Source organism: Mustela putorius, unplaced genomic scaffold (genome assembly GCF_011764305.1).
Source record: "Mustela putorius furo isolate JIRA1106 unplaced genomic scaffold, ASM1176430v1.1 tig00000731_pilon_pilon_pilon, whole genome shotgun sequence".
NCBI lineage: Eukaryota > Metazoa > Chordata > Mammalia > Carnivora > Mustelidae > Mustela > Mustela putorius.
The window spans coordinates 2,471,314-2,496,805 of NW_025421461.1; the positions used below are offsets into that span (position 1 = coordinate 2,471,314).

General features: G+C 56.0%; 1 protein-coding gene and 1 long non-coding RNA gene across 2 annotated transcripts; one reads left to right on the top strand and one right to left on the bottom strand.

Annotated features, from left to right (window-relative positions):
* LOC101673383 (GRB2 related adaptor protein) lies at positions 1–24,682 on the bottom strand. The gene is made up of 5 exons (XM_004776549.3): positions 23,976–24,682; positions 16,299–16,396; positions 11,774–11,896; positions 3,155–3,323; positions 1–1,434 (listed from the first exon to the last, which is right to left on the bottom strand). Exons 1-5 carry the CDS (start codon positions 24,327–24,329, stop codon positions 1,249–1,251), a joined length of 930 nt encoding a protein of 309 aa, XP_004776606.1. The 5' UTR covers positions 24,330–24,682; the 3' UTR covers positions 1–1,248.
* On the top strand, positions 24,181–24,787 carry LOC123393054. Its single transcript, XR_006607755.1, has 2 exons — positions 24,181–24,271; positions 24,660–24,787. It is a non-coding gene; the product is annotated as an uncharacterized LOC123393054 (long non-coding RNA).
* The last annotated feature ends 705 nt before the right edge of the window (positions 24,788–25,492 follow it).

Consider the following 25,492-nt stretch of genomic DNA (forward strand, 5'->3'; position numbering starts at 1 on the left):
CTCATTTTACTGTTTTTATTTTGAAAACATGGGCCTGGATCAGGAGCAGCTCAGGACTTGAAGGGCTGCTGGCCAGCCCGGGGCAGAGGATGAGCCTATGGGCCCCTCCCTGGGCTCTTGCCCCCATGCCCCCTGCTCCCTGCTGCCATGAGACCTACTTCTCCCTCCCTCCCCTCTCACTGCCCCTTCCACCACCTGGCATCCAAAGCGCTTTCTGAGTCCCCCTTACTCTTCCTGCTCCCAAAGGTGCCGAGGCACCAGGCAGGTGGCCCTCGCTCCTGTTGCTGGTTGCACGTTCTGTGTGGACATCCTGCCTTTCTATCCTGCCTTTCCTCAAGCCAGGGAACCACTCCAGATGTTGTGAGAACTCCCAGTCCAGCCACGGCCCTGACTTCCCACCTGTGGTTTCCCACCTGTGGCCTGTGGTTTCCCTAAGTTCCAGGGCCCCAGTCTGCAGAACTCTGACCCGGGCGAACAAGAGCCAGGGCAGGCGGGTCCTCCGAGGGTCCGCGCCCCAGGCCTGGCCCTCAGAGCTTGTCCGTCTTTTCGGGGCTGCAGGAGAGGAGCGGCTCCCTCCATATCCATCACTGCACACCTCCTGTGGGCCTGCAGCGCCTCTCCCAAGTGTCCATGGTGGGGCAGGGGTGTGGGACACCCAAGTGGAGCCCCAAGTTTCATGGGGCTGCTGAGAAGTCAGTTCCATCAGTCCAGATTAACAGGTGTGCAGCCCCTGTCCTATCCCTCCTCACTAAGCCAGCTTCCCAGTAGCCAGCACCCCTCAAGGGCCATTTTGGGGGCAGGCAGACCCAGCAGATGGTCAGCCCAAGATGAACCCATCCAGCATATGCATGGTTCCTTGGGCAGAGCCCCCAAATTCCTGCAACATAGGAGTCCTCAGGTCTCCCTGAGTTTGAGGCCATTGATGGTGGGAGGTTGGGGGGCTTATGCGCCCCTGTCCTAGGGCACCCTGCAGCTGGTGGCCAATGGGAAGACGCCAGCGGGAAGCCCTGGGAGCTCACCTTGCCTGGTGGGCACCAAATATCACAGTGGCTCTTGGGCCCCAGGGCCCGTCCCAGTTTGTACAAAGCAGCAGGCGCCCAGGCCCGGCAGGCCCACGTTCTGGTCCAAGACCCTCGGCTGAGCCCTGTGGGACCCAGGGACGGGGCGTCCATGTCTTCTCTCCAGAGCTCAGTGTCTGGTGGATGGATGGACTGCAGGCTCTGCCCCCGTCCCCAGGCCGCACCCCGGTCACAGCTGCACCGGCTGGACGTAGCTCCGAGGGAAGAACCCAATGCGTCCGCATAACCGGCCCCGCCACCAGTGGGGGTCAAGGTGCTCCAGGACCTCGATGATGTCCCCACGGTGGAAGCTGAGCTGTGAGGAGTCCTGGGCCGAGAAGTCAAACTGGGCCTGGGCAAAGCAGGCCTGGGGGGCCTGTGTGGGGAAGAGGTGGTTAGTGGGGAATTTTCAGGAGGCCCCAACAAGAGAAGTGATTGGCTTCAGGTGGGGGAGGGCAGAATTGAACTTGAATTCGCTTCTTGCTCCGGATCCAGATAGATGGCCCCCCAACACCATGAGCCCCCAGCTGCCTGTCCCTGAATGTCTGCAGCGCAGAGACTGTGTCTGCACGGAGCCCCAGGACTGTCTGGTCCCAGGAGCTGTTGCGCTTCACCGGGCTTTGGGAGAGCATGTCGCCCACAACTGCTCCCAGCTCTCAGGCCTGGGTTCCTGCCCTATCTACACCCCAAGGAGACCTGGGATAAGACTCTGCCCTTTTAGGACTCAGTATCCCCAAATTGCAAATAGCAGTGGGACAAAGCTCTCTGCAGGCACGTCGGCCTGGCGCCGTGACGATTACACCCAGTGTCCCTGCCCTGCCTGTCCCACCAGGATCTCTGTCCTGAGCCTGTGGAATCTTATCCAGGATGGGTGATAGGATCAGCAGACGGGCTCTAATGAGCGGTTCTCTGCCCAGGAAGGAGGAGGCGGTAGCATGGGTCCTAGGGGACTGAGCTAGTTCTGGAGTGATCCCACAGGGTGGGTGACCCCAGAGCCTAGGCTGGAGGAAAGCAGTGGGCGTGGGGAGCCCTCAGGCAGAGCTGCCTCCCCGCTACCCTACCCCCCTACCCACCCCTGGCCAGCTCTGTCTGACTCTGTCACGTTCTCCAGAGGCAGATCTGGCCCAGGCAGTGGAGGGGAGAGGATGGAGATCTGGGCCAGAGGCCTAGCAGGGGAACAGTTTGCTAAGACTGCGAGCTCACAGCTAAACCAGCCCCCATGGGCAGGCTGAGGAGGCCAAACATGCTGGGGGCACAGAAAAGGCATTAATGGGGGATCTCCCAAGGCATGCTTTGACTCTCCTGGCACATGAGATCCTCGTTATCTTGGACAGTGGGGAAACTGAGGCCCAGTGGAGGACTGAACTGACCCTGAGGTCACACGTGCTGGGGGTCTAGGAACAGGCAGGACTAAAGCCTCTCTGGGGCAGCCCTGCATACCCTCCCCAGGATTTGCACTCTGGATCCCTCTGCAGAGCCCAAGCTCCTGTGGGCAGTCCTAGGGTCCTGACCTTTAGCCCCAGGCCTTGCCGACACCCCCCTCCCGAAGAAAACAGCACTTGTCGGGGCTAATAACCCCGTTGGCTGCTGTCATCATTCTAATCACACCCTGAGCCCAGCCAGCACATCGCCCACGAACTCTCCTCACACTGCCCCCACCCCACCCAAGGCCGGCTCCTGGGGGCGCAGAAACTGGGACGGAGTCAAACCCACAGGTGGTCCTGGGTGAGCCTCAGTTTCTTCACTCGTACAATGGCGACGATGAGGCCCCCAGCGGACTCAGGAGGGTCGGCAAGGTAACAGGACCCTCGTGCATTCAGAAGGCCTCCTGTGACCACGCACGGCGCCGGGAGCTGAACACAAGCCAGACACGGGGTGCCCCCTGCAATATCCACTCTGCTCCTTCCCTTTCTTTCCCTCTGCGTTTTCACCCTTGCTTGTCCTCCCGCGGCACCCCCAGGATAGGACTTCAGAGCCTGGGCTGGCCCCCTCCTCTCAGAACGCCGGGCTGCGGGGGAAGGAAGGGAGGCCACGCCCACGCCCCCCCCCCCCCGGTCCCAGCAGGTGTCTCCGCCCACGCGGAGCCGCCCGCCTACCTTGAGCGGGGTCTCCTCGTCCCGCAGGAAGACCTGGCGCTGCTTGGCGATGGTGGTGGTGCGGTAGAAATCCACCAGCTCATTCAGGGAGTTGAACTTCTCTTCCCACAGGAAGTACTTCCCAGAGGCCTCGCGTAGCACCTTGAAATGCTGCACCTGGTCGCCATAGCTGGGGGAGAGGAGCTGCCTGAGCTGGGTCCCTGGGGGGGGGGGGAGCTGTCCCTGCCCGCACAGCACCCCCCACCCCCACCCCACCCCCACTCCACCTCCCACCCCCTACTCCCCCGCCCCGGGCCTCCCTCCTCACCCTCACTGGGAAGCTGGCCGCTCTGGCTCCCGGTGACACCTGCGGTTGGGAGAAGGGGCAGGGCCCGGGCCCGCTGACCTGACCCGGTGACTCGCCTCGGCGGTGCGATGTGGAATTATGGGTGTGGGCTCTGAACAGGCCCCTTGGCCGCTGTGCGACCTTGGGCAAATCACTGAACTTCTCTAAACCTCAGCTTATTCATAATGGTAGTGACTCCCTTCCAGATAAGTGTTCAGAAAATGCTGCTTATGGTTGATTAAATGGGTTCCTCTAAGAAGGAGGCGGCCAGACAGTTCCTCCTCTCCCCTAGCAGTGACATTCTCCCCCATCCCTCTCCTGGGCCTCACAGTCCCCCCTGAGGAATGAGTCCTAAGGCCATCCTGACTCAGACAAAGCCTGCCCGTGTATTGGGTGCTTCATGTCTCTTCCTACCCCATACCTCAAGAACCATCTATGGCTCCCCATTGCTCTCTGGATAAAATCTTAACACCTCGGACTCAAGATCTGGCTCGGCTACTGTGCCCAGCCTCGTTTCCTTCATACATTTCATACACTCTCTTCCCACATGCCTCATGTCCTAGGCCAGGACAGGCCATGACAGATTGGGACCGGGGGTGGTGCTGGCATGGGTTCTGACAAAGGGCAACACAAACCACTATGATTTCCCTCACTGCTGCAGAAGTGGCGGGGGCCCACCACATAGCCCAGGAGGTGCAAATCAGGGCCTTTGTACAGTGGGGAAACTGACATTCAGAGTGCAAACCATGACCTTCCCAGGGTCACATGGCAGCAAAGCCAGAGCTGGGGCCTCATGTCAAGTGTCATTCTAGCACACTCCCCTATTCTCACCATATAACAATAGGAATAATAATTATTCCAATTGTGGTATTGATAATGTGCCAGACCTGTCATCCCAAGTCCAGGACTACTCCCTGGGCTGTGGTCCCCAGGAGCCCTTCCCTCTCTTGGCCTCTGTGCCTGGTCAAATCACAACCATCCTTCCTGTCTCTGGTCAGCTCACCTGGGCCTCAGTGTCCTCACCTGCCCAAGGAGGGGGTGAGGGGGAGACTGCGGGCAGCTGCAGGGAGAACACAGTAGACCCTCAGTTCCCCAGCAGGAAGAAGCTTTAGGAAGGTTTAGGGAGCCCAGGAAGCCTGGGGCCAGTGAGCGTGGCCATGCATGTGTGCTGGGGACACAGGCAGGCCACTGGGCATGCGCTGGCCCCTTGGCCACCTGAGCCACAGTCTGTGCTCTCATTTTGTGAAAGACTAAGTGAGAACCAAACAGTGGTGTGAAGACTTGATAGTAAAAAGGCAAAAGCACCTCCTGGGTTCTAAATTTAAATCTTGTTGTATAAGCCAGGGTTTGCCCGCAGCCTGGGTTCATATGTTAAGGGGTCCAAACCACATAGAACCCCTCTCTCTCCACTCAAACATATCTCTTTTCCAGGGCTTTGCATACATGATTCTCTCTAAATTCTTCTCCAGTTAAACTCCTACTCATACTTCAAAGCCCAGGTAAAATGGCCCAACTCAGAGGCAGAGGTCTTCTTGGGTTCCTCAGACCCTCATACAGCCTTCTCCTTCCAACCCACTTCTCTTAATGTCTTGCATGGAAAAGATAGGGAGGCAGGACTAGGCCCTGATGGTCTAGCCTAGTTGGGAAAGGCTGGACTTGGGGAACGCAGAGTCATGGCCCGAGGATTTAAGTGCTCATCAGGGTGGTTAGTTCCTGAAAACCCTCTCCTGTTTGCTCTGAGCTGTGATCCAGCCCTCCAGGGGTCCTGAAATAGACCTGACCCTCTAAGACATGTCCAGATCTCAGGGCAGTGTTGCTCCAAAGGGAGCCAGTTCCCCCGCCCCAGGAGACTCTGGGACCAAGTGGAGACAAGATCCCAAATCTGAGACAAAGCCACTCATGTGCTGTCAGCAAGCACTGTTCCCAGGTGACTAAGCTGCTGCCGCTGTGAACCAGGGGACATGCAGGTCTCTGTTCCTGGGACGGAACTAAGGCAGGCAGGCGGAGGGTGCTTCCTGCCCTGTCTGGCCTGCCACAGCCTCCTAGAGGCCACTCACTTTCCTTGAGGCACCTATGAGCCCAATGGCTCCCGGGTGCCCTGTCCCAGCAAGATCGGGGCGGCCCCAGCCCCTAGACTTTGGTGGGGGTGCACAGGGAGGAGTGTCTCTCAACCAAAGGCTGTGCAAGTGAGAAGCCAGGAAACCAGGGACCCCAAGGACTCCGCGTCTCGGCCACCCAGTGCAGAGGCAGAAGGCTCTGACTCCAGGTGGTCCCCAGGGAGGAGCCTAGGGCATGGGCAGCCCCTCCCCTTCGGGTAAAGGGGCAGAGAAATGCCTGGTAGGTTTGTGAAGGAGATCTCAACTCCCAAGTGAGCACCTGGAAAGTGAGCCAGAATGAAGCATTCCCTGCTCGCACAGGAGGATCAGCGAGCAGAGAACCGGAGATGAGGCAGGGAAGGAGCAAGGGATCCAGGACTTCTAGAACCTTCCAATCTGAGAATTGGAGAATTCTCAAATTGGAGAAGCTTGCATTGTCCAGGCCCCTTGCCTGTGTATGGTACATATCAGTGCTCTAAACGGCAGGTCTTGTCCCTTCTCCCATCTGGTCCCAGCATCCTGTCCTACAGTGTGGAGAGCGGGGCCCAGAGAGGAGAGAGGCCTGCCCACAGCCAGGATCGGCCATGCTGGTGATGCTGCTCTGCGTGGAAACTGGGCGGGGCCCCTTCTGATCAGTGACCGCACCTGTCTGAGGCCAAGCAGGGCCATCTCCATGGACGACCCTAAGGACTCAGCATCTGAGGCAGCCACCCACCTCCAGCCAGCTGACCTGTGGCCTCATGGGGCCCCTGCTTGTGATTTTTCCAGGAGCACTGTTCCTTCGCTCTGCCTGGTGTTGGCCTTAGCCATCCTTCAAGGCAGGTGGTCTGAGATCCTCTGCAGGCTCTCCAGACCTCAAACCCTCACCCCCAGGCCCTGGGAAGCTACAAGGCACAGAGGGGGACCCATATCTGTGTCCAGATGACGCTTGACACCCTGCTGGATGAGCCCTCCTGAGCTGGAGAAGGAAAGGGCAGCCAGGATAGGGGTCGAAGCCTGGGTGAGGCCAGGAGAGGAAAGCTAGTCCCTGACAGTGAGCCAGTGCCTGGGAGGTTCATGTGTGTGTCCTGGCCTGTGTGCCCCATGTGTCTGTCTGAGTGTGTGTGTGTGTGTGTGTGTGTGTGTGTTGGGGGGTCCGCTCTCTGCTCTGCCACAATGACAACACCTGTGGGTCCCTTTCTTCACAGCCATGGGTGTGTTTGTCTCTGTGTGTGACCCCCGCAGCCACCTCCCAGGGGCAGAGGGGATGAGCCTGGCCTCTGTGCTGTCCCTCAAGGACCAAGTGAGGCCCGATGCTAGCAGCAGCCTGTCCTGCCCAGCAGGTTTTTCTGGCCTAGTGGCAACGGCCACGGCAGCTAAGGGGACTGACAGCACAGAGAGGATAAAGAAGGCTGGGGTAAGGTCAGGAGGCCCGGGACTGCCCCAGCTAGGGCCTATGGTAGGCCCTCCTGGGCGGAGGCCTGTGTGCTAACTATCCACGAGATGATCTCCACGAGGCATGAGCCTTCTAACCTCTGCTTTCCCAACTGTGACAAGGGCTGGAGTGGGGGGAAGGGATTCTTAGGAGTGCAGCAGGTGTGAAATAAGATCACAGTGACCTTGGCAGGGATCCATGGATCGTCAGGACTCAGGAAAGGAGGATAGAAGGTAGAAGGGGTCTGCCCAGGCACAGAAGGTCAATGGGCACTTGCTCTGTTCTTCCTTGCTGTGTGACCTTGGGTAAATTACTGCACCTCTCTATAGCTATAGCTTCCTGCCACCCAGGCTTCTGGGGATGGCTTCCTCTCCCTCTCAGCATCTGCCTGCCTAATGGAGCGCCCTCCATCTTCTGCCACTTCCTCTGTCCTGCTTCATTTCCCCAAGAGCCTTTATCATCTCCCAAGATTTCCTATAATCTGCGAATTGTTTCTTGTCTGTCACCCCAGTGGAAACGAGTGCCTAAAGGACAGAGAGCTTGGTCCTATTTTGTTCACGGCTGCATCTGCAGCACCTTGGACAAGGTCTGGTGCGCCATAGGTACTCCGTGGCCAGAGCGAACACAAGTGCATTGACTTCAGGGCACCTCCGGCCTGAAAGGCACTGGGGAACCAGCCGCCATTCACAGCAGAAGAGCCTGGACGGGAGCATGGGGCAAAAGTCACACAGCCCAGGCACTGCGCCCCAGCCTTGGTCCCCGGTCTGCTGGCTGTGCGCTCAGATGTGCCCCTGCAGCTGGAGGGGAAAGAGCCCTCTGTAATCATGTAAAGGGCAGCCAGCGTGGCCACTATCCTCCATGAGGCAGGCCGAGGCCCATAAACCCCACCTCTGACAGCCTTATGGGGCTTGGCATGAGCATGCGGGAGATGCCACGTGTCGTGGGGTCAGAGTCCCCAAAAGCCAAGTCAGCGAGGGCAGAAATCTTCTCACACATGAATCTGCACAGCTGTCACTTTACTGGATGGCCACTGGGTCCCTGGACTTTGTGATACTTGGGGTTACTGCCTCCACATTGTGGATGAAAACATTACTGCCAAAAGAAAGCCAGGATCTGCCTTGCAGCAAGTTCTGAGTAAAGTCAGGATGAGAGCCGGGTCCCCTGCCACTCTGGATTTGTGGGACAGGGGGCTGGGAGGCACCATGTGGCCCTTACAGGGAAATATAATGATAACTACTATCACTTGGCATTTTCGGAGCACTTACCATGTTCTAGGCGGCATACTAAGCACTTGACATGGATGTCCATTTTATAGATGAAGAAACAGGCTCAGAAGGTAATTTGCCGAGGGTTAGGAGGTAGGAGGTATCAGAGCTGAGATTCTTGCTCAAAAGCCCACACTCATAGCCATATACGCCCTCTGAGTCTGTTTCCTACTCTAATCCCGGCCCAGTGATCTTCCAAGGACCACTGAAACACCCCCGTGAGAGACAATGGACCAAGAACGGGAGCCGGACCTAGGTACAGCCCTGGCTGGACTGGGACGAAACCCACGGTGGAGGCCGCCACCTGGTGGCGCTGTGCACAAACTACAGCTAGCAGAGGCCAGGAAGCTCTTGCCGGTTCTGACCTTGGCTGGGGGGCTTGGCCAGGCAGGATACCTTGGGGGAGGCACCAAGGGGCGTGAACCAGCATTTCTCTGAAGGACACGCCCAGACCTACTCGCCCAGACCTCTTCCCAGGACATTGGTGCTGGCTCCCCTGCTCACCAACGCTCACTGAATCCTATGAAGGCCTGTCTCCCCTCCTGGTCAAACTTGTGCTATCCAAACCCACCCCCCACTGTCCCAACTCCGGACCTTTGCCCATGTTGGTCCCTGTGTCTGCATTCCGTCTCCAATCTTTGTGCACCAAACTCCTACTAGGCTTCAGGACCCAGCTCAGATGTCGCCTCCTTCGCCAGGTGTCGGTGTCCCCTGTCACTGAATTCCCCTTATTTATTCATTCATCGTGGAGACCCCTGGACCAGGCCGTGTCTACTCTTCCACCACACTTGGTTTGACTCCTTTCCCTGTTCTGCTCTGTGGCGCTTGCCACACACACACACACACACACACACACACACACACACACACACACAGTAGGTTGAGATGTTTGGGTCAGAAGCTGTGCTTGTGCACGGGCGCGGCTGCATTTACCGAGAAGCGCCAGAAGAGGGCAGTGCACAGGGTCTTAATGCTGGAAGTTCAGGCAGCGGATCTGTTAGCAGAGGAGGGAGGGGGATGGGGGGACTGTTGGGGGCTGGTTGGAAGGCCCACCATCTCCCCTCAGCTAGGGCTGCAGAAGCTATCCCAGTGACTCCCCTGTGCCCCTGCTTTGCTGGGTGATCTTGGACTTTGGATTCCTGGAAGCACCCAGAGCTGGCCCAGCCCACCTGGTGGGCTCCATTCCCAGACAACCAGGCCCTTGGACAGCCAGCACATGGAAAATTGCCATTTCCTGCTTTTGCAGGAACCCAAGAGGGAAGTGGGGGCTTGGCTGTGGAGGTGGGAAGGTGACAGGGAGAAGGGAGTGGGGAAGGGAGTTACTCCAGGTGTCCACAACCATGGGCAGGTGGGGGGGTCAGGCCTAAGAACTCACAGCATCTCCCACACACGTGCACACTGACGTTGCTCCCAATTTTAAGATGGGAAAATACAGGCTAAAGTAGGGCCAGAGCCATTCCCATCCCCTAGGGTAACCAGCCTATTCGCCGAGGTGGGTGTTGGGGGAGGGAAGAGAAAAGAGCCCATAGCTGTCTGCAGAGTTTGGAGGGCATCAGGTAAGTGCTGTGGACTCTCATGACGTTGGATCATTTTTACAACACCCCCCACCCCCCGCGCCCACCAGCAGCTTTCCTGACCACAGCAGTCTTCTCCACATGGGTGCCCCAGGCCCAGACGGGGAGCTCACCACCACACGGCGCTCCGGTATGCAGATCGCGCTCCACCATCAGAAATAGAAAGGGACCAGCGTACATCGCACCATTCACAGAGCTCACGCTAGGGTCCAGAAGAGCCTGGAAGGCTCATCACCCACCTCCTCAATGCCATTAACCATCAAAGGGGTCCTGTGTTCATTTATCCTTTGGACAATCAAGTCATTGGCTGCGGACCAACTCCATCCTAGAAAAGGGATTCTTAGCGGCCACACCGTCAAGCTCCAGAGTCGAGCACCTGTGCCTCCTTCCAGCTGCAAGCCTGCCACCCCAAGACCGCTGTCCGTGACAGTGAGTGCCTCCTCTGTGCAGGCTCTGTGCCCAGTGCCCACAGAGACCCTAACTGTTGGTATGAACGTCGGCCCTGACATCACAGATCCATGGCACTCCCTGATCTGGCTACTTTTCATGCCTTCAGCCCCCACCAGAGTCTGAGATACCATCACCTCCTGCCTGGCTCCTCACTGGCCAACCATCCCTCCTCTTCACAGCAGCCAGAGGGATCTGCTGAGAAATGGAAGCCAGTCACATCTACCCCTGCTCCAGACCGTCCGTGGATCCCTATTGCTCGGAGGGAAAACTCCACCTTCTTGTCAGGATCCCCCACCTCTCTCCACCCAGCTTCTCTGCTCTGGCACCTCCTGTGGATGCCAACACACCCCCAGTGCATCCTGCCCCAGAGCCTTTAATTTGCTGTTCTGACTGCCTAGAAGTCTCTCCTTCCATATCCTCATTCCCGGAGACCTGGGCAGCCTCTGCTTCCAGGTTCAGATCTTTGTTCAAAGGCCATCTCCTCAGAGCAACCGTCTCTGACCACCTTGACTCCTGCTGGATGCCTTGTTCCCTGTCTGTCTCCCCCACTAGGGCAGAAATTCATAAGGGCAATTGTCACTGCATTTCCCCAGCCTCTAAAATAGGTTGGCCCATGATATGAAGCTTAGTAAATAATCCGTGAATTTCTGCCTCTATACCCTACTATTCCAGGCATTGAGAACAGGAAAGACAGAGACCAGAACCCTTCCCTTCTGACTCCCATTCCTGTTTTCCAATTTCCAGCCTGGGTTCCTCCATTCCCTCCATTTCCCTAAAGGCCTTTAGGTTTGGGTTCCACACTGCCCAGAGGCTGCCACATCATGCCCGAGGGGCTGCCTGTCACAAAGCCACACCCTTCCAGCATGGCCACCCCGCTTCAACACCAGGTACTATTCTCTTCACTCTACATCTATTGACTCAAAAATATATACAGTGACTCAAATATTCCTTGTCATGACTCATTTCACATCAGAGGAAACAGGCCCAGAGAGGTTAAGTGACCGGCCCAAGGTCACACAGCCAGTAAGTGGCAGAACGAGAATACAGACCCAAGCAGCCTGGATGCCTAGTCCATCATCTTATTTACGGCACCACGTAGCGGGACCCTGTCCCTGACTGCAGCACATCCTGGACCCCTGTCCTGAGGGCCTGGTGCTCTCCTGCCCTCAGTTGCTCCGTCACCTCAAACCCCGGCCTCCTTCTTCCTCCCCTCAGGATGAGTACTCGATGGCTCCTCACTGTTCATAGAATACCAGCCAGACCCTTCCCGCTGGCACCTGAGACCTAGCAGTGGACCCAAGACTGCTTCCCCCGCCCCCCCTCCCCGGGGTGCATGTTATTCCCCGACCTGCTTCCAAGTTCCAGCTGCCCCTCCTCCAAGGACGCCACTCCCTCCAACACCGTCTGGGAGCCCATGTCCTGTGCTTCCATGCTCAGCTCCAATGCCACCTCCCTACCCACCCTCCTCTGCACTCCCCGAGGGGTCAGAACTCACTTCACAGAGACTGAGAACTCCCCCGGGGAGCTCTCACTCTCCCGGATCAGAAAGGCTCCCAGGTGGTTCCGCTTCATCAGAATCTCTTCGGCCAGCTGCCGGGAAATCCTGCCCGAGTACCACCTGCAGAGAGAGGGGGCAGGTGAGGGCAGTGGGAAGGCCAGGCTGCCCGCTTCTCCATGTGCCAGGCAACCTACAGGGCTGATCTTCACAGCAGTGCCGAGACACGAGAGGTATGACTGCACCCATTTCACAGATGAGGAAGCCGAGGCAAAGAGATGCAAAGTGACAAGGCCCAAGGCTACATGCTGCAGCAGGCAGGACCTGGGACCCAATCCCAGCATTTTGGTCCCAAGCCCAAGCCTTTCCCACCATGCCAGGCAAACATTCCCTTAGGAAAAGAGAGAAATCAAACTTTAGTGAACCTCCACCCAGCCAACCCTAGCTGAGCTCTTCTGTTTTAGATGATAGATTCTTAAAAGTGGAAAAACAAACAAACAAACAAACATAAAAATGGATGACAAAAGCAATAGCAGCTTTGGTCTGATGAGGAAGGATCTCACCCTGCACCCATTTCACGGCTGCACAAACGGAGGCCACCTGGATTTTTTTCTCCCAGGTACAAGTCCCTTTTCTGGATGACCACACAGAACTGGGAATGCAGAAGCGCCTGGCAAATGCTTAGAGACTTGTAAGACCCCACACTGTCCCCCCCCACCCTAGTGACAGTCCTGCCCATCTTGCTGTGTAGCCCAGGCAACCCCCCAGCTTCTGTGGATCTTGCCGCCCCTCACAGAGTCCAGGTGGTCTCTGACTGGACCCTTTATTGTGCAGATGGGGAAACTGAGGCCCAGAGCAGTCAGTGTCACATGGGGGCACCATGGCCAAGCAGGGGCGGGGTCTAGAGACTCTGTTCCTTGTAAGGCTTCCTTTCCCTCTTTCAGCAAATGTTTCCTGCGTCTGAGCTTGGCACCGGGGGCGGATGTGAGGTGGGACTTTTTTCCTGTTGTCTCAGGATGTTGCTGAGCCCTTGAAGCCCAGGACAGGGGCGACAGGTGCAGGGAGCAACCCGTGGTGTCTTGCCCTGTCTCCACTCCCCACCATGTCGCCTGCCAAATGAGGATGCTGGGATTCTGTCCTGGGGCTTTTTTCTGGCAACTAACAAAGGCCTGTGCTCAGGGTGGGCTGAGCCCCCAGAACACTGTCAAGTGATGACAGAGTGGGGAGGGGTGGAGGGGCGCAGGTGGGTAAACATTCAGCTCCCCTGTCTCCGATGGAACATTCTGAGGAGACTGCGCTCTCTCCCCCCCATCCCTGGTGCCTGTCGCAGCCAGCAGCAGCCATCCTGTTAACACACCCCTAATGGCGGCTCCTTCCCGGGTCACTTCCCACTCCAAAATGAAGTCCTTGTCCTCGCACTGTGTCTCAAGCCCTGGTTCTGGGGAGCTGACACCCAGACGTGGGGACCCCGGAGCCTGTTTCATGATGGATTTCCTGGGAGGGGAGGCGGTAAAAGACAGTTGCTGAGTGTGGGGTTTCAAGGCCACCATCTGGAAAGCTCAGCCCAGGTCCCTGGAGTTCGGGAGGCTGGGATGGAGGCTTCTAGGACAGAGGCTGAGCTGGGGGCTGGGGGAAGGGAGCTCCTCCACCCGGGAGCCCCCAGCAGGACACAGGAACAGGGGCCCAGTGGGGCCCCAAGTGGGCGTTTCCTGAGGGCCTGGGTGTCTCCAAAGAACCCACAAAACCCCACAGGAGGCATCAGTGTGTGGGCGCCCGTCACCCTCAAAGGCTTCTGCAACCACACCCTCTGAGGCGGCCAGCCCTGCCCCCATTGGAACAAGGCAGGGCTGGTCCTCAGGTGGCTTGAAGGACAGGCAGCAGGAGCAACACATCCAGAAGCCCCCTGAACCTCAGCTCTCTCTGCCATGCCAGTGCCAACTCTTCTTAGGGCCACCTCGTACCTTCCCCCATTTCGCTGATGTGGAAACTGAGGCCCGGAGAAGGGCAGGGATTCCCCAAAAGGTTGCCCAGCCGGTCCCTAGCCTCAGGCCCTCTCCCAGAGCTACCCCCTCCCCATGTCTGGGGGGCACAACCTGGGGGGGGCAGTGGCGACCCACAGCACAGGGCTGCAAATCCCATGCAGACTCTTGCCGTCTGTGTGTGCCTGCAAGAACCGTTCAACCTCTCTGTGCCTGTCTCCTTGTCCATGAGATGGTGATGGTGGCACCCAGCTTGCAGGGCCCCTGGGAGACTGGGGACCCTCATGAACTAGCTCACACCCCTTCTCCCGCAGCACACCCTCAGGCCATCCCTGGCAAACTTCTACTCTAACACCCAGGCCCAGCGAACCATGCCCTTCTTCTGGGAAGCCCTCCTTACTGCCCACTGGTGCACGGTTGGTTGGGTGTCTCTGGGGCACCTGGTCCCCTGGCCAGGCAGGGGAGACAGTGAATCCTTAGGGAAGGAGCGGGGATGATGTAGGCCAAGTAAGGCCTTCTGGGACCCCAGCTCTCCCCTGCCCCACCCCACACCCTGGGGCCTGACGGGCTGAGTCAGATGCTAAGCTGGCATTCTCCCCAGCTATTTCGGGGCCTCGGGCAGGTGCTGAGGTTAGCGGACAAGGCACCAGGTCTGGCCTCTGATGGGTTGGTCGGGGGCCTGAGCTCTGTCCCTGCTCCGTCTCAGACACCAGTGACCAGAACTGATCCCAGGGACCCCCAGGAGATCAGACACCGGGGCCCTCCATGGCTTCCTATGGGTGGAGTCTCGTCTCAACCCCCAGCAGCTCCCATGTCCTGGCCTTGTGCTGACATCTGCTCAAGGCTTCCCAGCAGCTTTTGGACTTCTGGGCTTCCGGCCTTGGCCGGGACACTTCCTGTCCCTGGAAATATCAAGTCTTCCTGACCCCACCCCACCCCCAGCCTGCAGGGGGCCACTCTGTCTGTGGTTGCTCCCCGGGGTGCCTGGCATCTCTCCATGCCCCTCCGCTAGCGCCTTCCCTTTATTGACAAAAAGGCTGTAAAAGGCCAAAGGGGCAGACCCCTGACCCTGTCACTCGGTGTAGCGGGCTGCTGCAGGGCCTGGATCTGGGAGCTGCAGCCCAGCACATTGACTAGGGGCGGCGGCTTCTGTGTAAGAGGCCCGGGATGCCTGGGGCCCAGACGGGGGTATAGCGGGGACCTGGGTGGGATGGGGCTTCCCCAGCACAGGAAGCTGGAGGCGGGGGCAGCTTTGGAAATAACTCGAATACAGATGAAGAGGAAACACCCCCCGGGCCTGCCCAGGCACTGCACCTCTTGTACACTGCGGGCCCCCCCCAATCCTGCCCCCCCTGCATACATCTCGTGGTCTCTGGCCTATCCTCTCGAGCCGTGTGGCCGGGTCATGGTCCTCCACATCCAACTGACACCCTCCCCAGCTCAGCCATCTCTGCACTCCCCACCGTCCCAGGCCTGCCATTTGAGGCCCTCCTGGTGGTCTCACTGCCATGGGTTTGCCCTCATCGTCCTCCCAGTCCCCTCTCCCAGGAATGCCTTTCTCCTTTTCTACCTAGCTAACTCCTACGCACCCTTCAAAACCTCATTCGGTGCTACCTCTTCTGAGAACCCTTCCCCAGTGACCTCAGGGTTGACTATGTTCCTGTCTTGGACTTTCTTTATGTCCCATCTCTCCCCCGGGTTGGGGCTGTTCCAACTCCAGCTGCTTCTCCTGTGTCTCCAGCATCACCCAGGAGACCCCCGCCCCTGGGGCCGTGGCTAGTGTTTGATGAATGATCGAGTGGGAGACTAACCCCATCAGCATCTCAAGAAGATCTAGTTGGTTTTTCCATAGGTTCTTGGCCACTGGGGCCTGTTTTGGGACTGGGCTATGCCCCAGCCATTCCCAGAGCAGCAGGCTGGGATGCCACCTACTATGAGCCTGATGGGGGCTTCCCTATGCCCCACACATGACTTTCACTCTGCCTCAGTCCCAGGGCATTGGTCTGCTCGGCTAGTGTTCAGCTCCCCTCCAATCCCCAAAGGCAGGACCTACAGGATCTGCTTCCCACCCTTGTCACCCCTCCCTTGTCCCCCTCATTCATCCTCACACAGGCTGAGCTAGCCTCCTAGAGAGAGCTCTAGAATCCTCTGCAGTTTGAAGCCTTGGCCCTCCTTGTGTTACAGATAGGGAAACTGAGGCCTAGAGTGACCACACGACAGCCAGTGGCCCAGCCAGCCCAGAGCTGGGGGCCCCGTCCGTCCAGTACCCTCCTGGATGTTCCCCGGTGTCACAGGTTGTGGCTTGGACCGGCCCTGACTCTGCCACCTTCTGGTACTCCCATCTCTGTCCCCTGCTCCTGCTCAGGGTAGAGACAGGGGACCTCAGGCAGATGAGTGGAAGTGAGGTGAGGAATCCCCGTGCCTAAGGGGTGCACCAGGACTGAGCTTTTCAGGCAGCTCAGCTCAGCCTGGGCCAGGCCAGGTGGGGACACTGGTTGCAGGGGTTGGGGTAGGGGAGCCCCTAGGATAGATATATAGCCACTCACGGGTGAGGCTTGACACGGATGTAGTTCTTGGGAATAAAGCCCTCAGCGCCTCGGAGCTCAGCCTTGTACCAGTTCTGGTCGTCTTCCATGTTCAGAATCTGTGGGCAGTAGAGACAAGGTCACTCGGGTAGCTGCCATGGGCTGAGGCCCTGTTGTTCAGGGACAGGTAGGGGGTCCCAGGACCCATTTCACAGAGGAGGGCTGGGAACCTGCCCAGGCCCACAAGGGCTGAGTCTGATGTCACAGGCATGTCCCCAGGAGGGTCACAGACTCCCCAGGCTGGACAGTTGGGGACCCAGAATGTGGGTCAGTGGGTTGAACTTTGGGGGGGCTGGAGCTGGACTCTCAGGATCTGTCCCCCCAGAGCCCTGGCAGACCATGCAGTCTTGGGAGGCAGGCACCCCGGGGTGCCGCAGTTCCTGAGCTGTCCCCTGAGCATGGGGACTCCACAGCATCTGTATGCCATGCACTGAGCCGTGGGGTGGAGGTCTGAGGTCCCCCGGGAGGTCGGGGAGTCCCAGCCCCAGCTCGGCTCCTCCTGATGGTTCACCAGGGGTCACTTGCCTTTAAACCCCTATAATCTGAGTTCACGGGCGTCATTTCGGGAAAGTGGGGATTCAGGCACCAGTGAGCAGACGAGGGAGGCCTCTGGGCTATGATGAGGCTGCGGCCCAGCCTGTTCAAGTCACATGGGCCCCTGGTCCATGGCGTGAGGCCTCTGCAGACCCACAGGTGGGCCGAGAGGAACTGAAACAGCTGAGTGGGGGTGAGTGTCGCCGTGGCTGAGCAACCAAGCAGCCACAGGGAGGAATGGGCTGGGCCTGGGGAGTGGGTACAGCATGAACCCTGGGGCGCCTTCCTCCTTCCCCTGGGCCAGCCTCCCACATGGGACAGCTCGTCACCAAAGGCTGCAGATAAGGCTCGTGATGCCCAGAGGAGGCAGAGCCTGTACAGCAAGCCAGCAGCCTGGGGTCTGGGAATTTTAATCCCACTCCACTCCCCACTTGTGTCCAGACCCAAGGCCAGGGGAGCATCTCTCCTGTCGGTCTTGGAGCAGGTGCCAACATTGGTGCAATCCTAGTGGGTATTTGTTGAGGGAAAGAGAAAAAATCAGATATACAACAGCATCCCAAGGAGATGGGGACTCCACAGGATCTGTATGCCACGCACTGAGCCGTGGGGTGGAGGTCTGAGGTCCCCCAGGAGGTCGGGGAGTCCCAGCCCCAGCTCGGCTCCTCCTGATGGTTCACCAGGGGTCACTTGCCTTTAATGTTCACCAATGTCACTTGACATTTGGAGGAGCAAAGGCCCAGGGGCAGGCTGACGCAAAGCCATCAACTTAGTTTGATTTTGCTGGGAAGAGCTGAGAGTTGCTGCCTTGGGCCCAGGCCTTGCAGACAAGCACCCCCTTATCTGTCTGCCAGGCCCCGTTGAGCTCCTTCCTTCCTGACTCTGCAGCCTGGGCAAGGTCAACAGCCCCGAGGGGGTGGACGGAAACAGGTGGCTTACTCAGGACAACTTTTGCTGAAAACAAAACAAAACAATTCTCCGACTTAATAGGACGCTTAAAACCTGTCAGCTGGCTTCCATGGACATGAGTTCAAGGATGATGCCTGGGAGCCTGGGGCTGCCCTACTCTGTTGCCTTCTGACTCTCTCCACAGTCCTGCCCTCTGTTTCTTCATCTATGAAATGGGCACATTCATGGCCTATGCTGAATGCAGCAGTGTCGAACTACAAAGTCCCCCGTGGCCGTGTGAATGTCCTATCTCAAATAGAATCTTTGTTTTGTTTTATTTTGTTTTGTTTTCCTGCCATCCCGATCTGGGGACCCAGAAATGTTCTCATTGGTCACATGAACGGAATTCTTTTTTTTTTTTTTAAGATGATATTAATTTGACAGAGAGACAGAGAGAAAGAGAGAACAAGCGGAGGGAGTAGCAGCAAGAGGGAGAGGGAAAAGCAGACCTCCTGTGGAGCAAAGCCCGAGGTGAGGCTCAATCCCAGAACTCTGGGATTATGACCTGAGCCGAAGAGAGACACTTAACCAACTCAGCCACCCAGGCGCCACAGGAGCTGAATTCTTAATGGTCACATGGTTCAAAGGTTATAAAACCCCCTGAGACATGAGAATCTGCACAAAGGAAAGGGACCAGCTCCTCCCCGGGTGAAATCCACAGCTTGGGCTGCCCCCAAGCCTTTTTTCCCACCTTGCCCTCCACCTGGGAGGCCGTCCTACCCCTGGCCAAGGCATTCACTTCTCAGCTATGACCCGAGCACCTACGGTGTGTCAGACACCATACAAAGTACTAGGGAGACAGCAGGGAACAAGGAGCTTCCACAGTGGTGGGCAGAGGAAGACAATAAAGAAGGAAGGAAACCAGTTCACAGGTAATTCAATGTAGTGGTTAAGTGCTCTGAAATTGATTGAGGGCTGGGCATTGTCAACAGTGGGTAGATGGGGTGGTCGAGAGAGTCCTCTCTGAGGAGCTGATGTGTGAACTGAGGCCCAAGTTATAAGACAGAACGGGATGTGAGAAGATATGGTGAACAGTATCCAAGGCCGAGGCAACAATCAGTGCAAAGGTCCTGAGGTGGGAGCTGTTCTCAGAACAGAGAGGAGGCCAGTGTGCCTGGAGTAGAGGCGGGAGGGCAGCACTGTAAGGTGAAGTAAGGAAGGCGGGCACGGTCAGAGGATGTAGGTCTTGTAGGCCCCAGGAAGCAGGTGAGAGAGATCTTACTTCAAAAGCCAAGAAAGGCCATGGAGGGGCATCAGGAGAGGCTCGGGCTCTGAGTCATGGCTGTGGTGGAGGGATGGGGACTGCTGGGAGTGGGGGCGGTGGGGAGCTCCTGCACTGGCCTAGCTGGGAGCTGGGGAGACCCCGAGGCGGGGGGGAAGGGGGGGGGGGTGTGGAGAAGTGGTGTCAGGGTCGGGAGAGGTGTCAGCAGAGTCGCTGACGGGACTCAACGACGGCTGTGCACAAGACAGGTAGGGAGCAGCCAGGACAAGTCCAGGGCTTGGCATCTACAATGGTGGCCATTAACCACTGTGGGAAGGGCTCCCGGGGAGCAGGTTAGGGGGCTCAGGGTCGACTGCCCTGGGTCAGAGGTGCCATTGACCTTCCCTCTGGAGATGCCAAGGAGGCTGTGGGCTCCCTCGGTCTGGGTCTTGGAGGCCAGGTCATTCACCCAGGGATGGGGGTGAGCCACTAGCTACGTCCCTCCTCCAGCTGGGAGCAATGGGGTACTTTGTCCCCAGAGGTGCCTTCTCTGACAAGGAGGATGTTTTGTTCCAGAGCCATATGTCCATTGGGGGCCATCTGTCCAGAGTGGATGCCCCTGCCACCTACACTTCCTCCAACATCAGAGCTCGGATTTATTGATCCACCGGGGCTCCCTTGGGCGGGGATCCACCTGAGGGCCCTGCTGTGACAGGGGGCCAGCAGACCCACACGCTGAAGCCTGGCCAGGGAGAAGAGGGGACACAACGTGACAACCCAGTCACGTTTTTACTGTTATATAGAGAGAGGGTTTCACAGGAGTGGGGCGGCTGAAGCATCTCGGGGACAAAATTTAAGGCGGCATCAAGAAACTCAGCCATGAAGATAAAGAATATTTTAAGACAAGATGTTAAAAAAAAAATCAGATTAGGAGCACCTGAGTGGCTCAGTGGGTGAAGCCTCTGCCCTCAGCTCAGGTCATGATCTCAGGGTACTGGGATCAAGGCCCACATCTGGCTCTCTGCTCAGCGGGGAGCCTGCTTCCCTCTCTCTCTGCCTGCCTCTCTGCTGTCAAATAAATAAATAAAATCTTTTAAAAAAATCAAATCAATGCAAAAACTGATTATGTTCATGAGCTAACAATAATCTATCAAGATCAATCCATTAACAAAACAACGGTAGGTAGGGTGCTCATCGTGTAAGCTGTTACCCACTGAGACGGATGGGTCCAAATCCCCTTGTGCTGTATCTCTTTAATTTTTCTTCAAATCTAAAACTGTTCTGAAAATTAAAGTCTGTTTAAAAGTTAATGCAAGGGGCGCCTGCGTGGCTCAGTGGGTTAAGCCTCTGCCTTTGGCTCAGATCATGATCCTGGGGTCCTGGGATCGAGCCCTGCAACAGGCTCGCTGCTCAGCAAGGAGCCTGCTTCTCCCTCTCCTCCCCACTCGTGTCCTCTCTCTCTGTCCAATAAGTAAAATCTTAAAAAAAAAAAAAAGAAAAGAAAAGAAAGTGGTAATATAATAGCTCATGGCTCATGTCCCCAAACCAAACACTGCTAGCTTTTCAGGTCATTTTTTTCTAGAAAGATCTTTTTTTTTGGGGGGGGGGTGCAAATCCAGTGCACGATGGGCAGTTTTCCTTCCACAAAATTCATCACTCCACAAAATGAATACCTATTGATTATCTGTGTAGAGTTGACCCTCCATGTGGATATGTTTGCATTCTGCTTTTTGCCATCGCATCATGAGATTTTTTTACGCCATTAAGCGCCCTCCCCAAATAGCATTTTCAGGGCTGTACGATATTTGATACCATCCCTAGGTGGGCAGTCTAGGTTGATTTCACACTGCAAACTAGCACCAAATTCCCCACCCCTCGCCTGCTTCATTCTTCCCCATGCACTGTCTCTGTCAGACAAATTCTGTATGTTATTAATCTGGTTTGTGGCCCTCATCTGCCACCAGAATCTCAGCTTCCTGAGTGGTAACTGTGCCCATTTTCTCCTTGCCGAGTTGCCACTACCTAGCAGAAGACCGTGGACACACTGAGTCCTCCCTGAGTTCCCCGTAAGAGAACACACATACATCTCTGACCATATCTCAGTTTCCCAGAGGCAGAATTTCTGGGTTATAGGATATGGAGAGTCTCACGGCTTTTTATATGTTCCCCAAGTTCCCTGCAGAATGACTGTGTCACTTTACCTGTCCACCACTCCCCTGTAAAAGTGCACATTTTCCAACACCCTCAATAACCTGGGAGATTCTTTTTAAAATAAAATTTTGCTGATCTGGCAAATGGAAAACAATTACTTGCTTTGGTTTCATGGTTTTTGTTATTGGTAAAATTGGACACTTACTTGCTTACATTGCTTCTTTGGCAATTTCCCCATTCATAGCTTTGCCCACTGTTCTAGTACACTGTTTGTGATTTTCCTATTGATTTATAAGAGCTCTTTACATATTAAGGACATTAATATTTTGTCATGACTTTTTTTCTTAGTTTAGCCATCTTCATTTCTTACCTAGTAGACTGCAAGAGTCCCTCTCTGCTTCCATTCCTGTCAATCTGTTATCTTTTGGAAATGTAAATTTGATCACATTTTTTCCTCCAGTAAAAACTTTCAGTGAGTACACCTCAAATTTGAAATGAAATACAAATCTTTCACAGGTCCTGATGCCTGCCTGCCTCCCAACATCATCCTTACCCTCTTGTTCTCACTCACTGCTCTTCAGCCACAGACCTTTCAACTCTTCAAACACACTAATATGGTCCTACCACAGGGCCTTTGCACCAGCTGTTTTCCACCCCGCACCTGGTGCTCTCTTCCCCCGGCTCTTTGCATGGCTGATTCCTGCTCAGCCTTCAGGGCTGGGCTAAGGTGTTCTCTCTCTTTTTAAAGTAAGCTCTATGCCCAGTGTAGGGTTCGAATTCATGACCCCAAGATCAAGAGTCTTATGCTCCTGACTGAGCCAGCCAGGGGCTCCTAGGTCTTAACTCTTTCAAAAGACTGTCCTAACCACCCCATCTGAACCTGTCCCCCTGCCCCCTCCCACTCACCTTCACTCTCATCCCATCTCCCTGTGTTGATTTCTTCAGTCCATTCATCACCGCCCTACATCACTCACTCTCTGGAATGTCAGCTCCCAGAGGGCAGAGACTTTACTTGGTTCCTTGTTATAGCCCCTGCACTTAAAACAACGCCTGGCACAGGGTACGTGCTCAACAGCTTGACAAATGTTTGTGGAGGGAAGGAAGAAAAAGGCAGGTCTTGGGGTTCCTGGGTGGCTCAGCGGGTTAAGCCTCTGCCTTCGGCTCAGGTCATGATCTCAGGGTCCTGGGATTGAGCCCCGCACCAGGCTCTCTGCTCAGCGGGGAGCCTGCTTCCTCCTCTCTCTCTGCCTGCCTTTCTGCTTACTTGTGATCTCTGTCAAGTAAATAAATAAAATCTTAAAAAAAAAAAAAAAAGGCAGGTCTTCCCATGGCCTGGCATTCCTCCAATATTCTTTGAGCCTGAAGGGTCCTCTCCCCAACCCTCCCTGGTCTCTGCGGACACAAGATGCAAATCCCACTTCGCGGGATGCTCCCATTTCAGCTAACACATTAATGATTCCGCCATTCCTTCTCTCCTGCAACATTCTCCACGTTTGTTTGTTTTATTTAAGATTTTATTTATTTATTTGTCAGAGAAAGAGATTGAGGGGAAGGGGCAGGCAGAGAGGGGGAAGCAGTCTTCCTGCTGAGCAAGAAGCCCAATGCAGGGCTTGATCCCAGAACCCTGGGATCATTACCTGAACCAAAGGCAGACGTTCAACCAACTGAGACACCCAGGCATCCCCATTCCCCATGTTTTATTAGGAGCCTACTGTGGGCCAGGCCCTGCTTTACGTCCTGGTGTTCCGGTGTGCTCCTGGCCTCGTGAACTCACTCTTTCCTTAGCGAGCACCTCTGTTAGAAGCAAACGCACTGGGAGTTGCCTAATGCTTTACCAAAAGCTAGTGGGAAACATGACTCATCTTGGGGTGGGGGTCATGGGTGCAGGAATCTGGGAGGGAAGTGGAAATGTCATATTCTTTACACAGTTGCCTTGGGGGATCCCTACTGATCCCCCCAACCCCTCCCCCACTGACCAGTCACTCTGAGCCCCAGCTGGAGCTAGCCCCCTACCCCGTTCCTATTTCTTCATTGTCCCACTTCCCACCGAGCCTCAAATCTGAGTCTGAAAACTGCTCTCAAAGTAGTCAGTGAGGTCTTTGAACTAGACCCAGCTCTCACAGGATGTCTCCTGTCCTGACCAGGTAGTGCTGGTGTTAAGCCTACCCATGTTCCCCGAAGGCCACGTGTCCCCAGGGCCCCCAACCAGCCACTCACGTGGACATAGGTGCTGGCATCCTGGCAGAGAGAGGAAGGGGATTCCATAAGTGGACATGGTTCCCCCTGTGGAGCATCACGTTCCCAAACCCGTACCCAGGCTGTTCAGTCTCACGGGGACAGAACAAAGGTTCCAGAATCAATTGGTGGTATGACTTTCTTAGCCCTTTCCTTCACGCTGTTGGGAAGCTCCTTCTCTACCTTTTTACCTTCCCTCCCAACCCCCAGTGTGTGTACACTTCATCCTGAAAGCTTTTCTATCCCTCCCTCCCTCCCTCTTTGCAACTGTCTTTTGAAACTCTTCCCAGGAAAACCGGGAGGCCTGGGGTTGAACAGACTCCTGCCAGGCACCATGCTAATGTCTCCTTGAATCCTCACAACACACCCCCGCCTGTGAAGGACGGGTCATAGTTATCTCCCCATTTCCGAGATGGGGCCACTGAGGCTCAGCCGGAGGAGGTAGCTTGTCCAGGATCACACAGCCAGTACCTGGAGAAGTTGGACTCTGTCTGGGGTGTCCGGGGTAGGGGGGTGTCCTGGGCCTCTGATTCTTAACACCCGCCCAGCTCAGCCCAGCCCAGCCCCCCTACCTTGAGCGTGTCCCCTTTGTTGAAGGCAAGCTCATCACTTTCCGTGGCCTGGAAACTGTACAGGGCCACGGACTCCATCCCGCTGTCCCCAGGCCCCAGCAGCTGGGCTCCAAGCTGGGTCAGCTCTTCCTGCTTCCTCTGCAGTCGAGGACCCGAGGACCCGTCTTCCTTTGTTTTGAGAGTGTGCTGGGCTTTTGAAGCTGCCCCTGAGGGAGGGGAAACAGGAAGCTGACATGTCACGGAGCACGGCGAGCCTGTGAGCGGCTGGGCCTCTACCTTGGACCCCCAAAGGCCAGGTATGACTCTTGGGGATTCCCCGGGGAGCCCTGGGAGTGGGTCCCCTCTTCCACCCATGTCACAGATGAGATACGGAGGTTTCCAGAGAACAAGAGCTTTCCTGGCAGCTCAGGCAATATGTCTCATGGGCCCAGCCACCCCCACCGGCTTGCCCGCCACGTATTCTGAACTCCGATGCCTCTCAGGACTCCCCAGGGCCTGCCTCCCCAACCCCAGCTCCTTGCCTGACATTCAAGGCTCTTCCAAGCCACTACCCCCACCCACCAGACTCCTCTCCAGATCCATCCTTTGTTATCCCCTTGCCCTGTGAACAAACACTGGGCTCCACCCTGCTCTTTCATGCCCCTTCCCTCTGCACATATGTGACCTTCCCCTTTCTCTTCCCAGGAGACTCTTATGCATCCCTCAAAGCCCAATTCAAAAGGTGCCTCTTCCAGTTTAAACACTGGACGTCCTCTGTCCAATTGAGATCCTAAGGTCAAAAAGAACTGCCAATAAATCTTGACCTCTCGTTAGTAGGTTTGTCACAGGATGTGGTATCAGTGTAACAATTCTGCAACAACTGTGTATTACGGGAAAGAGCATCAGTGGATAAATGCGGTGGCATTGCTCCAAACCCTGGTTCTTTCTGGGAAAGAAAGGAGACACAAACCGGGAAAGGCAAAGCAAGGAAGAGCCCCGTGGCGTTGGATGGGAACTGGATGGCTCAATGTGAAAGCATGCTGTTTTCAGTTTGTTTTTGGTTTGTTTCTGTAAAGGAGTTTTTCCTCCTTTGTTTATATCAATGTGGTTACATTTGGCCTTCCTGTTTTCGTCAATGGGTTCGAATCCATTACTACGATGATTGATGTGGGATGCTCAAACCGTCCCGGATTTGGCCCATGGGACCCTTTTCAAGCTGCCTCCTTGTCCTTCTGCCAAGTGCCCATCATTCTCTGGGCACTTCCTTTGACCAGTATGTTCCAGGCCCGTTGAAGCCTTTTCCTGCGTCAGCCTAGAATCAGCTGCTTTGGAGAGGATCCTAACACCAGGATCGAGCTGGTGTTAGCTGAGAGTATTAATGCTTCTAGACACACGAGAGAGAAACACAGAGCTAGGGGGTAGAAACACACACGCACACATGCACACACATACATACACACACATACACATACACACTCATGTATAAATATACTCCTGTATGAACTCATTACATACATCGATATGAAAGAGGTCATTCT

Coding starts and splice junctions, on each gene's coding strand:
- LOC101673383 (XM_004776549.3), bottom strand. CDS start 24,329: ATGGGTGGAAGAGGGGACCCACTCCCAGGGCTCCCCGGGGAATCCCCA. Junction 16,397..23,975: donor ACAAAGGGGACACGCTCAAG/GTAGGGGGGCTG, acceptor TACTGCCCACAG/ATTCTGAACATGGAAGACGA. Junction 11,897..16,298: donor ATCCGTGTCAAGCCTCACCC/GTGAGTGGCTAT, acceptor CTCTCTCTGCAG/GTGGTACTCGGGCAGGATTT.